Genomic DNA, 15183 nt, shown 5'->3' on the forward strand with positions numbered 1-15183 from the left:
TGATTTCGTGCGTATTAGGTATGAGTTATATTTTTCCTGAACATGATATATCATGTTCCTTTTCTTACTAAATTCGAAGAATGATGATATGATTAAAAACAAATTCAATTATATTTTGATGTGCTTTATTACTCTCTTTATTTTTAACTTTAAGTCATCCTAAATATCAATCAAGAGCCAGTATAATAGTTTTGAAAAGAAACAATAGAATAAATATTTTAATTGTTGAATTTCAAAATAGAAAACTAATCTCATTATCTTCAAAATAAGTTTTTACTAATTTTTTTTAAATTGATGGTGGCTTGTCTATGCCGATCTTCATCAACAAGCTAGGTATTCAATTATTAGCAGTCGTTATGCTGATAAGTAAGAAAATAGTTAAAACGCTATGCCTCAGCTTGTTTACCCAACCAGACCTAGAACCTATGCATTTAATTTTTTTCTTAAGGGAAATTTTTTTTCCCTATAATGAACCTCTCCTTGTGATCGGAATGAGGTAGATGCCTACAAAATTATTTTATTTCAAATAGTTAATGGAAAAAGTTGTTCCAAATTTTCTTGTTTAAGGATATTATTGATTCGTTTGGATAATAGGACGTGTTTTTTAGACAAAAATTTAATGGGAGGACATTTGAACCAAAAATATAATAAGGGATAAATTTAACATGTCTTATATATTTCATGAGTATTTTTCGCCCTTTCCTCTAAAAAGTACTATAAAAATCATAAAATATTTGAAAATATTGCAGTAATAATAACATTATAACTCTCAAAATAATAATGGTGTTACTCATTTAATTTTAACAAATAAACACCAAAAATGAAATTATGTATCTTTTTTTTTGACTTTTCCAAAATAGTGTTATTTTTATATTTAGTAAATTTTTCAATTTTTCCATTCTACATGATAAACTTAAGATCATAAGATTTAGAGGATTACATACATATTTAATTTTAAATCACAAAATTAAAAAGTCTCTTTTTATTTTTTTAAATTTAGTGTCAATTGTCAAGTCAAACTAAGATGCTTAAATAAAAAGTAAGTTAGACGATAGCTAACCTGAGCAACTACGGTAGAAGAATCCCCAGCATATATCACACATGATCTGTCAGACCAACTTCCCTTAATCAGATAATCGCAATCCTTCTCCTTGGAATTGTTATTTGCTAAGAAAACAGCCAATTTGGTCTTCCATTGAAATATGGATGGCATCTTTATAGTAAACAAAAAGTCTTTGTCATCCCTGTTTTCTCCTCTAAATGCATTCCATCTCGAATGCTCACTCAATATCTATACAAAAATTTGATTCACAAGAAGAATTTCAGTTTTAACGTGAAAATATTTATACGATCGTCACTTATAGGTAAATTATTATGATAATATTCTAATTTGATATTACGAGTTAAAATTTACTGATAATGAAGATATCTTTAACTATCACTATTAGTATAATTTAACGCTTTAATTTTCAGGTTATCATATAAGCTTGATATGAAAAGTATTTATCATGTTAGTGCATAGCACATACAAGGCTATGATTAGATATAACTTATTACTATCAATAATAAAGAATATAGAATTTAAAAATTTAAAAATAATTTTAGGTATATATCTTCCTTTAAGGTTTGACTTGTAACATTAACTTTCCCTCTTTTATTTTGATTTCTTTATAACAATTTTTTATAACCTATTTCTTATTAATTTTTTTAATAATTACAATATGAGGAGATCTTTCAAATTAACCTTTTAAAAAAACAATCATGTACCTTTTGTTTGAGAGTGATGAGGGGATTGTCTGCAGCATCAAGAATAACTCTCTTATCATGCCATCCAAAAGTTGTGAGATATTGTAAGACCTCGGAAGTTAAAAAATAGAGTTTAAAATGAAAATCTTATAAAAAGCAACATCAGATGCCTCCACGGGCCATGTTCACAAGGAGTGAACCTCACTACTGGCCGTGAAGGGCACTGTGGTGGAACCTTAGAAGTTTGGGGAAAACAGGGGAAAATTTCATGAGAGGGACCACGACTCTTGGTGAGCACCACGGATCGTAGACCCTTTCATGGAGTTAACCCCCAAAGGCCCATGAGGTTCAGTCAGGACCACGACAAGGTCTATGGTCCATGGAGCCCTTGACGGACCATGGTGCCCTCCATGGTGGCACCCTTCCCCAAGTCAAGCTCACCCTCAGGACAACGACCTTCACCACAACTTGTGGTGAGATTCACGGGCCATGGTGCACTCCCAATGGATCCAGCTATGAGATCAATTTCTGAAAAGACTAATGCACCTTGAAACGAATCAAAAATGTCGTCAATACGTGACAATTGGTAGTTATTTTGAATGGTAACCCTATTCAATTGCCGGTAAACTATGCATATTCTCATGCTACCATCCTTTTTCTTAACAAACAAGACGGGAGCACCCCACAGAAAAACACTAGGATGGATAAATCCCTTATCAAGGAGTTCTTATATTTGAGCCTTAAGCTCTCTCAAATCTGTGGGAGTCATGTGGTAAGGAGGAATTGAGATCGGTCTAGTGCTCAACTCCAAGTCAATATAAAAAACTATGTCCCGATCGGGAGCATACCAGACAAGTCTGTAGGAAAGACTTCTAGAAATTCACACATTACAGGAATAGACTCAATAGAGGGAGACTCCACATCAATATTCCGAATATGGGCCAAATAAGCCAAACAATCCTGCCCCACCATTTTTTAGCTTGGAGAAAGGATATGACCTTAGCTGTCTTAAGCTTGTACACCCCTTCCCATTCTAACTTTTTCCTCTCTAAGATCTCTAGAATCACAGTCTTAGCATTATTGTTAAGCATATCATAATAGAGGGGAAACCAAGTCATGCCTAATATCACATCAAAATTAGTCATGTCTAGAATCACTAAGTCAACCTAAGTTTGGAACCCTATAAACATAACAGGACAAGTACGATACACATGAGTGACTATAACAGACTCTCCAACAGGGGTAGAAACATGGATGAGGGCATTAAGCACATCACAAATCGCATTAAAACCCAAGGCATATTGCACTGACACATATGAATAAGTAGAACCCAGGTCAAATAAAATAGTGGTCATCCGATCACAAAAAAAAATAGTATATATGATCACAGCATCAGATGTCTCGACCTCGATCTTGCCCGGAATGACATAAAACTGAGCCCTGTCATCCTGTTGGGCAACCTCCCTACCTGGCTGCACTGCTCCTTGACCTGCACTACCATTAACTCGGCCTCCACGGTTACTTGGATTTCCTCCTCGCCCACCTTGTGGATGTCCTCTACCAATTCCGCCTCCACCTATGGGTACCACTGCCTTGGCATGTTGAAATAGTAGCGCTCAAAGGACGCCTGCTATCTAGCGCAAAAGAATCCCCTTGGCCTTCCTGGGCCAGATGCTACTGTGGAGTACCTGAAAAAATGTCTGTAGAAGCAGAAAATGCTAACCTCTCTAGAATAGGATCCCTAAAAGTTACCAGTACTCTTGGGCCTCTTAGCCAAACTCTTGGCTTGCCCATCTCGTCGTACTCCCTCTAGTTTCTTCACAAAATATGTGACCTCATTGAAATTCTTGCCTAATGAAGTCATATGAAAAGACAAAACCTGCAACTTGGGGTTCAACCCCTTCACAAATAAGTGAATTCTCTCCTCCTCTGCGATTACGTTGCATAGCATACTTGGACAATGCATGAAATTTGGGCTCATAGGCAGCCAATGTCATATTCCCTTGCTCCAAATCCATGAACTCATCCTTCTTTCAGTCCTTCAAGGTGCGTCACATTTTTCCCCAGAAAAAAGGCGTGAAACTTGACCTAGGTAAGTGGGAGTAACACTAGCGAGCGACATCCCACATTCTCCCTCCACCATTGCTTGGCCTCACCCTGCAGTTGGAAAATCACAAACTCTATTCCGTGTTGGTGTACTATCTCTAGCTTGTGTAACCTCTCATAGAAATCAAGGACAAACTCATAAGCATCCTCACTCTCAGAACCATGGAAGACCAGAGGCTTAAGATTCAGAAACTTGCTAAGCATATCATGCTCAGTACCGTCCTGGCAGAGATTATTCCCGCTCTGATGGGATATAGGGGGAAAGAGAGCTCATAAAGAGTCTCGAAGTCTCCCATATCACAACATACCTCACCCCAAGACGCCTTAAAATATACCTTTCACGCCAAGTTCAATTCCGAGGTGTTTACTCACACGAATGTGGTTCTGTAAAGCCGCACAGGCTCCTATCATGTTGGCTAGCAACTAAATCAAAAATACTAAAAGTTCTATCCCCCATCCATTTCTGGATCACCCTACTCCTCACCTGACTCAGAATTCGTCCAAATCTGGCCTAGGCTCAAAATTTTCCAAGTCACTATCCAAAGTTTTATGTCCTGAATTCCTTCTCTATTGACTTATCCATAACGACGGGAACAAGTCATTACACCAAAACATCTAGGTTTAAATATTATGAAGATAATATTGATGATATGTTAGAAAGTTATCTTGGACTTACTTCTAACGAAAAAAAATGATTTTGATGAATAACTTAATCAGGGAACAAAAAGTATTAAAGATGCACAAGGCAAGCCCGACCTTTTGGATTGGTGGAAGAATCGCGACAAGGCATTTTCAAAATTTCAACGAGTTGTTCAAGATTTGTTTGCTATTTAGGCATCTTCAATATCTTTGGAGGGAACTTTTAGTGCAGCCAGGTTTCAAATAGGAGAGCATAGGTATTCGTTAACATTTAACAACTTAGATATATCGATATTATTTAGGGATTAGATCAATGACGAGCGTAGAAATTTTGGGTGTCCAAGTTTACCTGGCCTATTTGAATATAATGTAGATAATATTTTGGTAGATTCTAGTAAAGATGGAATGGATGCATTAGAGAAACAAGCTATACAACCACTTCCGAAATAAGTTACTCAAAAATGTTAGAAGAATTAAGACGAGACTATTTTGGAGGTTACAAATATTAGATAATTCTAGGCCTAATTAAAATAGAATCTTTCCTAGAAGGCGGCTACATAGATTAGATCATCTTCTAATATTTGTAAATTATAATACAAATTGTACTACTTAATTTTTTATGAAAAAAATATAGATTGTTCGCCTTAATTTTTTTTAATTATTGCCTTCAATTTAATTCAAGTCTTTTTATGTATTTCAATTTTCAAATGTTTCAAAATATAAAAGTTTTGAAAATTTTAAATTCAATCTTAAGTAACTAAGTTAGTTTGTAAATTTTAAATTTGAAAATTTTAACTTTAAATTTTTAAAATTTAAACTTTAGAAGTTTAAAATTTAAACTTTAAAAATTTAAAATTTGAACTTTAAAAATTTAAAAGTTGAAAATTTAAACTTTAAAAATTTTAAAAAGTTTAAAATTTGAAATTTAAACTTTAAAAGTTAAAATTTAAACTTTAAAAGTTAAAATTTAAACTTTAAAATTTGAAAATTTGAAAATTTAAACTTTAAAAGTTTAAAATTTGAAAATTTAAACTTTAAAAATTTAAAATTTAAACTTTTAAAAACTCTAACTTTTCAAGTTATACTTTTGAAAGAAATATTAAATAAATTATATATTTTGGAATTTTTTCAATCATAAATTAAGTTAATTTAATTAATTTATTTTTTAAAAAATGAAATTTATAATGAAAACCCGGATCCGGTCCTATCCCTATATGTACCGAACCGGGATGGCCTATATATTTTCTATCGGTTCTCCCGATACCGATACCGGTCGGGTTTCGAATGGAACCACCAAATGCAAGGCCGGTTCCAATCCGATTCTGAACGAATATGATCCAATTGTCCCGGTTCAAAAATGCAAGGCCGGTTCCAACTAATACCAACCAAAAAATCTAGAGAAAATTCAAGGTTGAAATTTCAACTAAAAGGACAGTTAGAATTAGGGGTGGGTATGGTATGGTACGATATTTGAAACTTCGGTATGGTGATTTTGGTATTCGATTTTTAAAATTATTATACTATTACCATACCAATTTAATTCGGTATGGTTTGATATTTCAAAGTTCGGTTTCTATATTCTGCGGTATGATAAATCGGTAATCAAAATTTGTTAACTTCGACTAATATATACTCATATAATAGAATATTATAATTTTCACCGGTCAAAAACTGATGTCATTTGTATCATACTAAAAACATTACAAGAAAAGCTTCAACAAATAATGAGATCAAATTTAACATACAAGGAAAGCTTCAGCAACAGGAAAAAGAGGTAATCGGATAAATCAAAGGAGAAATTATTGGATCAAGAAAAGCCTTTCACCTTATTCTTGGAAAATAGAATCAATCATTGCCTTTTTTCCAATGATCAAATCTCTTGAGTTGCTATTTTTTCTAAGAAACTCCTACCTCGACAATCATATAAAAAAGCAGCTTGAAGAACCAGCCATAGATACAAGTTGTCTGAACATCTCATCTTCCCCAATATATTTCTATTAAGCATTGTATTACTGAGAGTTTTATTGTGTATGTAAAAAAGAGAGAAGAGAAAAATATTATTGATAAGGCATTGTATCGAAAAGAAAGAGAGAAAATCAGAGTGTAGAGTTAGTCACTATTATTCTTGTACTCAAAATCAAATTATAAAGGTTACAAGAGAAGACCCTTACAATCCAAGGAGACTGGAGTAAGACACATTCTCAATCCCAAACAGCGTAAAAAAATTTGATCTCAACTTTAATTTCAGTATTTTCAGTATTGTCTTTTTCTATTGAGAACAAGTGACTGACAAACATTGTTAGTCAATTATAAAAGATAAAATTAAAAAGGAGCAATTAACTCCCTTCCCCCTCCCCGCCAACCACTTCTTGCACTTTCATATTTAAGTCACATAAGTTTAGCTTAAATATTTATTCAATTTTATTAATTAATAATTTGACTTGATTTGCATATTACGAATTTAAAACTTAATATGAATTTATGAATATATCTTTAGAGTCTACAGACCCACTGATTTTTGTCTATTACTGATTCCGGGAAGAAAAGGTCAATTACGTGCGACTTATAACCAATTACGAATCCTCGAATATCCGACTAAACCTAATGACTTTTTAATCCACCACAATTATCACGTATTTCCAACAAAGATAAAAGAAAAGAGACAACTAATACCAAGCAACAAATCTGGAGAAAATTCAGTGCTGAAATTTCAACTAAAAGGACAGTTAGAATAATATTTGACTAATAATAACTCACATATAAACGTCTCCAAATCAGATCAATTCGTCTGAAGCTTATTCGAAATGCTATGTCATTTCATTATTAGACTAGTTCAACTCGTTCATGATTTTTCTTATATTCACGGTCTCAAACGTAGTTGTCACTATCACTGGACCACATAAATCTGTTATATATATAGATATAAACAAAACATTTATACCACAAACAACACAAAAATATCTCAAGAAAAACAGAGAACCGTCAACTTTTATCATAATTAATAAGTACAAGTCACTGAACATTGTTCATGGCAGAATCAAGTTATGCAACTATGGCTAATTATCCAATTGCTGTAATCGGGCCTCAATATTGCGCGCCGCACCAGGTTGATCTTGTTATATCCAGGAAGGTCAAGACACTTAGACATGGAGATATTGTTGTTTCAGATATGCATGGCAACTTCGTGTTCAAAGTTAAAGGCACAACTTTTGGATGGCATGATAAGAGAGTTATTCTTGATGCTGCAGACAATCCCCTCATCACTCTCAAACAAAAGGTACATGATTGTTTTTTTTAAAGGTTAATTTGAAAGATCTCCTCATTTTGTAATTATTAAAAAAATTAATAAGAAATAGGTTATAAAAAATTGTTATAAAGAAATCAAAATAAAAGAGGGAAAGTTAATGTTACAAGTCAAACCTTAAAGGAAGATATATACCTAAAATTATTTTTAAATTTTTAAATTCTATATTCTTTATTATTGATAGTAATAAGTTATATCTAATCATAGCCTTGTATGTGCTATGCACTAACATGATAAATACTTTTCATATCAAGCTTACATGATAACCTGAAAATTAAAGCGTTAAATTATACTAATAGTGATAATTAAAGATATCTTCATTATCAGTAAATTTTAACTCGTAATATCAAATTAGAATATTATCATAATAATTTACCTATAATTGACGATCGTATAAATATTTTCACGTTAAAACTGAAATTCTTGTTGTGAATCAAATTTTTGTATAGATATTGAGTGAGCATTCGAGATGGAATGCATTTAGAGGAGAAAACAGGGATGATGACAAAGACTTTTTGTTTACTATAAAGATGCCATCCATATTTCAATGGAAGACCAAATTGGCTGTTTTCTTAGCAAATAACAATTCCAAGGAGAAGGATTGCGATTATCTGATTAAGGGAAGTTGGTCTGACAGATCATGTGTGATATATGCTGGGGATTCTTCTACCGTAGTTGCTCAGGTTAGCTATCGTCTATTTTACTATTTATCCCCGTTCTTATTTATATGTCATCATTTTAGATTTTACGTACATTAAAAAACCAAGTAAGTTTACTATTTTATCCTTATTTAATATTTTTTTGAAGTAAAGATTTCAATCAATGAACATAAATTAATTTATTTTGATTAATTAATTTGACTAATGGACATAAATTATTTACTTAGTTTTTCTATGTTGGTCAAATGTATATTTTCAAAGCTAATAACTCACAAGGATAAAATAGGAAGAATAATGTCATTTATGCATTAATTTTGTGAAATGATAAATATTAAAAACCATCTATTTTTAATAAGGATGATATATAAATAGGAACGAAGAGAGTATTTGTTACTTTCTATTTAAGCATCTTAGTTTGACTTAACAATTGACACTGAGTTTAAGAAATAATTGGAGACCTTTTAATTTTGTGTTATTAAATTAAATATGTGTGTAGTCCTCTAAATCTTATGATCTTAAATTTGCCATGTAGAATGCCGAAATTGAAAATTTTACTAAATATAAAACGAACACTATTTTGGAAAACTCAAAAAGAAAAATAAGACACATAATTTCAGTTTTGGTATTTATTTTTTAAAACTAAATGACTGATACTATTATTATTTTGAGAGTTGTAACGCTATTATTACTACGATATTTTCATATATGTGATGATTTTTATATTACTTTTTAGAGGAAAGGGCAAAAAATACTCATAAGATATGTTAAATTTATTCCTTATTATATTTTTGGTTCAAATGTCCTCCAATTAAATTTTTGTCTAGAAAATACCTCCAATTATCCAAATGGATCAATAATATCTTTCCTTCTAACGATTATTTCACAACAAGAAAAACTGAAACAACTTTTTCTATTAACTATATTAACTATTTGAAATGGAATAATTTTTCCATCAATTCAAAAATTTTGGTAAAAACTTATTTTGAAGATAACGTGATTAGTTTATTTATTTTGAAATTCAACAATTAAAATATTAATTCTATTTTTTCTTTTCAAAACTATTATACTGGCTCTTGATTGTCATTTAGGATGGCTTAATGTTAAAAACAAAGAGAGTAATAAAGCACATCAAAATATAGTTGAATTTGTTTTTAATCATATCATTATTCTTAGAATTTAGTAAGAAAAGGTACATGATATCATGTTAAGGGTAAAATATAACACATACCTAATACGCACGAAATCAAAAGAAACAAAACCTATATGCCATCTTCTTTTTTTACATGAAAAATATTTATTATACTTATTTTCTTATTTTGTTATATTTCTAACATCTAACTAAATTAACCTAATTTTTCTTGTTTTGGAATAACCATTAGAATAAAAGGTATTTTAGTCTATTTTAATAGTTAAAAGGAATTTTCGAACCAAAAATAAAAAAAAGGATATTTTTTTTTTCAAAAATATAATAAAGAATAAATTTAATCTATTTTGAATAATTTTGTATTATTTTTGGCCTCTTTCCCTACTTTTTATAGAGCCAGTCCCGCCAGTCAAGGGGACGTGCTGCGTTCAACACTAAATATATTATATCACTCCGGGTTTTGGCTTGTGTTTTCTTGATTTAGGTCATGATACTTTCTATCTTGAAAGATTTATCGTTTAATAGAGTATATAAGAATAATCGTGAACAAAGTGTATTAGTACTGTGTGTATTAGTAATGTTATGTCACGATCTGATTTATCAGGTCATGATTACACCTACTATGACCCACCAATAGGCAAGCCGACCCATATCCCAAAACTGTGAGTAATGGGATGACAGGATTGAAGACCAACAATACAACTAAACAATTATGAAATACAGGATCACAAGAGAACGGCGGAAGCACAACGAAATATATACAAATAAAAGATCCCTCCTAGAACTTGAAAGTCACATGTAAAGAGCTACTACAAAATGAGTACAAGTCCCAAAAGTGGACCATAGAAACATCGCTGTCTCAAAAAGCAAAAGACATGCAACATATAGGTATAGAGGGAGACGGGTAAATCTAGAACGCTAAGTGCTCACCCTCGCCTTCGATCAAGACTGCATTGGTTCAAATCAATGCGGATAGCTAGTACTCGAACCTACTTCATGAAACAGATGCAGAGTGTAGTATGAGTACCAAAACAACAGGTACCCAGTAGGCATCATAGGCCGACTGAACAAGATAAGCAAAAGTAAACTGAAATGCGAAAACTAATCACCACTAAAGACAGAACAAGAAATCAAAGCAGGTATGTACACGAGCGTACTCAACACACAAAAACAAGTAGAGTAGCTAACTAAATCCGTTGGGCTCCCATAAACACGACATGTATGCTCATGCACAAATCTAAAATAAAAACCTGAATAGACTCCCATAAGCCCGACAGGAGCAAAGATAGTTAAAGTTAAACGAATGGGTCCGATGAAGTTCCAATAATTCCATAACTTCCCGCGAACTTGAATCAAACCATATCGAATGCCTGAAGCTTTAGCCGAAAGATGAAAAATACTTAAGGAATTGAATCGAAGATTCATCAGAAAATCGGGGACTCAAACCGAGATTTGAAAGTACCCAAGGACTTGAATCAAGGTAATAGATAATTGTGGACTTGAACCACGAGCCAAAGAAAACCAAGGACTCGAACCAGGTAATAGATAATTATGGACTTGAACTATGTGTAAGAGAGACAACAAACTTGAATTAGGCACTAGATAATCGTGGACTTGAACTACATGCAAAAAAGACCACAGACTTGAATTGGGTAATAGATAATCATAGACTTGAACCCTTGCAAAAGAGGCCATAGACTTGAACCAGGTAATGATAGCTAAGGACTCGAACCAAAGCTAGTAAGAAGCGATGGACTTGAACCAAGGCTGATGTCGGCAATAGACTTGAACGACGACTAAGTAAGGCTAGAGACTTGAACTGAGGCAATAATACCAAGGCAAGGACTTAAACCCCGCCTGGTGGAGTGAATTGGGGACTTGAACAATGATAGAGGTTAATCAGTCAGAATTAGGGTCACCGGCCAATCGAGTGTCATGTGGAGTACCCCCAATTCGAGTGTCATCAATAAATCACTCCAGCCGAACCACATCTAACCAGAATTGATAAATAGACTTTCAAAATCAAGAACCAAGTCATACGAAACCGATAGAATAATAGGACATTATGGATATAAGGATCCAAAATTGTGTTACTGCCTAGATAAAGCTCAAACTATTAGACTCAAGTCTGCTATATCAGTCTAGAGAGAGTTAAGCTTTTCAAAATGACGCCGGAGAAGTTCTAAGGCCCAGCGGAACCAAAATTGCGACAAGTCTAAGGCAACACTAGTCTAAGCCTAGATTAAGGCCAAACCTACTTCCAAAGACATAAACCAAAGGCACAACACACACCACAAGGTATGAATGATCAACAATAACCGGAGACATGCTTTAACAGTCCGACAAATTCTCGAAACCTAGGACATGAATTCAAGAAATTTACTATGCTCGACGCCCAAACCCCTCTAAGCTCATACACGTCAATATACAAATGCCTAAACATGCTCAGTCTAAAGAGGAAAAAATTATAGCCTACCTGTAGGTCGACCGTGCGCGCTCCAACTCAAGGAACTAGAGCTTTTTCCTTTCCAATGGCCTCCAAACGTTGCCACACTATCAACAATAGAATCACAACATCAATATGGCCGTTATGACACTAAAATTATCGAATTCGGATACGAGCCAATTTTGGAGTCAAAATTAGAAATTGTGGGACCTGCTCTGTAACTCACAAAATTAACTCTGAAAATAGGTTCTAATTGCTACCCTTAGCTCATGTTCCAAAAAGGAACACAATTCAAACATAAAAATTAGCTACAACAAAACATGCAACGCAATCCCACGCTTAATCTAAAGAAAAGAAAAGGGACAATATTTAGGGACAACAAATTATCAAAAATAAAGCTTCATGATCCAAAAAATTACACCATGATGTTTCTTGTGAAAAATCCTACAATTTAGCCCTAAGAATTGCTGAAAACTGAGCTTCACCGGTAAAAAAAAAGGACCTCAAAATTTAACACACTTCCAACTCAAAAAAGTCAAAGACAACATCTAATTTCGTAAATTTACCTCACACGAAATTATCCCTTAAAATTCTGAGCTCACCAACGGATTCTTCAAAAAATTTCCTTAAAGTTAGACCCTTGAATCGCCAAAATCGGGTTTATAAAGACTAAGAAATAAATTTTCAAAGTTCTTCAAAAATTCACTCTGAAATTACCCAGTACAAAAGCTAAAATCAAGATTTTACCTCAATCGAATGTCCCAAATCAGTGTCTGAGGTCACCAATGCCTTCTCCTAGAGAAAATCTCACATGTTTGTCTTTGAATCACCCAATTTGAAGATCTATAGCTCAAGATATGAGGATTTGAAGTGGGAGAAAAATCCAAAAAGGGATTTTAACTTTATGCACCAGCACTTGTTGCAGTCCTCTTTTTGGAAAAGTCCAAAATCTCCGATGGAGTTTTCGGAATTCGTTCAAAATTCCGTGCATGAAAATGAGATATGTTACTCTATAAAATTCAATGTTCTGGACCCAATAACACATTAAAAATTTCCATACGAGGTCATTTTAATAAAAAAAAATAGGGTCCACACTCAAGTGCCATTTTAAGCTGAATTCAACAACGGGTGTCGAGATTAGACCGAAAGCCTTGGAAAGGGAACAAATAGTCGTTCTAGACCAAACTCAATATTCTAGAACTAACCGTACTGTCATAATTTTTATCCAAGCGCGTTTTTCAAAAATATTGACCAAAGTCAACTATATGCTAACTTTCAAAGTTAAAAGCGCCAAAAGGCCCCAAACTCGTACCGATTGCCTCGATACTCATGCCAACCATGCTACTAGCCTAATTTGACCATTCTAGAGCTGATGAAACCATCAAAATTCCGTTCTGAGGTTGTTTACCTTAAGTTATGTCCAAAGTCATCTTTTCAAGTTATAAAAGCTCTAAAACAGAAAAACGAGCCTAAAACCCAAACGAACGACCAGACAATCGAATAGTTAGTGCCAGCAAGTCATAAATGACTTGGGTCGCTATAGGAACACTCTAAACAACAAAATGAATGTTTTATTTCAAAAATGACCTGGAGGGTCATTAAATGTCAATATTTTTTCTTATACAATGTTTGATTTGATATATTAGAAATAACAAGTCTTGCATAACTTCTATACAAAGAAATACTTGTTTATAAAAATATCCTGCACACTCATTAGCTTTGGGTAATAGAAAATATCTTGAGAGGAATTTGAGAGATAGTTATGCCATTAATCAGTTTAATGCATGTGTTGAAATCCTTTGTATTACTAATATATGGAAATTTATGGAATTAGTAATATACACCTCAATGAAAAATAGAGTGTATAACTAATACAAGCATTAGTTATATATAAACTAAAAAACATATATCAAACAAGGTACTAATAATACACAAAGCTAATACATGGATTATTTTTTTTAATAAACTCAACCAAACGACCTCTTGGGGACAAGTGTTAATTATTCATCAACACAAGGATTTCGAATTTCTAAGACATGAAATCAAATTTCAACAAAATTAATATTCAAGTTCACACAAAAATAAGAAATATTTTGACTCTCGTACTCAGAATTTCGCCGATTTGCTTTGTAAATGGAATCACTTGATACCTGCACCAATTTAGTAATTCTTTTACTTAATTAGCACATAATTTCCTTTCTTGATTGAAAATGGTGAATTAATGTACATTATATTATACTTACATATGTTGTTGTGAATGGCTTATTGCAGATGCATAAAAAAATTACTCATAAGAGTTTATTGATTGGAAAAGACAATTTTATGGTGACAGTGTATTCGAACATTGATCAAGCCTTCATCGTCTCATTAATAGTAATCCTTGATGCTATCAATGTCGCTGGCAATGAAGCTGCCATAGGTGCCGCAGTCGATGTAGGTGCTGCTTTTGGTGCTGGTTTCTAGGAAGTTAAAAGTATTTATTTTATAAAATAATACTTGTTCTGTTTATGTGGTATCATTTGATTTAATACGGTGTTTAACATGGTAATTAAGAAAAAAAAGAAATATTTTTGAAACTTGTGATCTAAACCAATTCTTAGATATTTGTATAGTTGTAAATCATTTCACTAAGAGTATAAATGAGAATTTTAAAATTCAATTATTTTCAATTATAATTAGGTGACATTCTTTTTGAGACAGTCTAAAAAGAAAAGAGTGCCACATAAAATGGAGTGAATGGAGTATTTATTTTAGAAAGTTCAGGTGTTTGACCAAGTCTCTTGTTATTGTAGTATCATATTTTATTGATGGAAGTTATTTAAGTCCAACTGGTAGCTTTTATTTTTATTTTTAAAAAATAAATCATAATGTAAATTTTCATAAATTTCTAAATAAATTTACATTAGTTACGAGCATCATGACATAATTAGCGAACTATAAAAGTGCTAATGTGTCAACATCTGAAACTCAAGTCATAATGACACCTACTAAATCGCACCAATAAGTAAGCCAATCCTCATCCTAGAACCCATGGATATCGTCCCTAGGGAGAGGAAGAGATAGAAAGAAGCATAATCAGACATATTTAAAGAAGAAGCAATAGAAATAAGCGATAACATATATATACAACACTTGAACA

At 32.7% G+C, this 15183-nt stretch overlaps 1 protein-coding gene across 1 annotated transcript; it reads left to right on the top strand.

The window, feature by feature from the left end:
• Positions 1 to 7449: 7449 nt before the first annotated feature.
• On the top strand, positions 7450 to 14771 carry LOC129882460 (protein LURP-one-related 15-like). The gene is made up of 3 exons (XM_055956758.1): positions 7450 to 7768; positions 8245 to 8478; positions 14316 to 14771. The coding sequence occupies exons 1-3, from the start codon at positions 7520 to 7522 to the stop codon at positions 14505 to 14507; spliced, it is 675 nt and encodes a 224-aa protein (XP_055812733.1). The 5' UTR covers positions 7450 to 7519; the 3' UTR covers positions 14508 to 14771.
• The last annotated feature ends 412 nt before the right edge of the window (positions 14772 to 15183 follow it).

Source organism: Solanum dulcamara, chromosome 3 (assembly GCF_947179165.1).
Source record: "Solanum dulcamara chromosome 3, daSolDulc1.2, whole genome shotgun sequence".
NCBI classification, from domain to species: Eukaryota; Viridiplantae; Streptophyta; class Magnoliopsida; order Solanales; family Solanaceae; genus Solanum; species Solanum dulcamara.

Bases quoted from the DNA above. Each gene is read 5' to 3' on its own strand.
- LOC129882460 (XM_055956758.1), top strand. From the start codon at position 7,520: ATGGCAGAATCAAGTTATGCAACTATGGCTAATTATCCAATTGCTGTA. The intron at 7,769-8,244 runs GTACATGATTGT...ATTTTTGTATAG, and splicing joins TCATCACTCTCAAACAAAAG to ATATTGAGTGAGCATTCGAG. The intron at 8,479-14,315 runs GTTAGCTATCGT...GGCTTATTGCAG, and splicing joins CTTCTACCGTAGTTGCTCAG to ATGCATAAAAAAATTACTCA.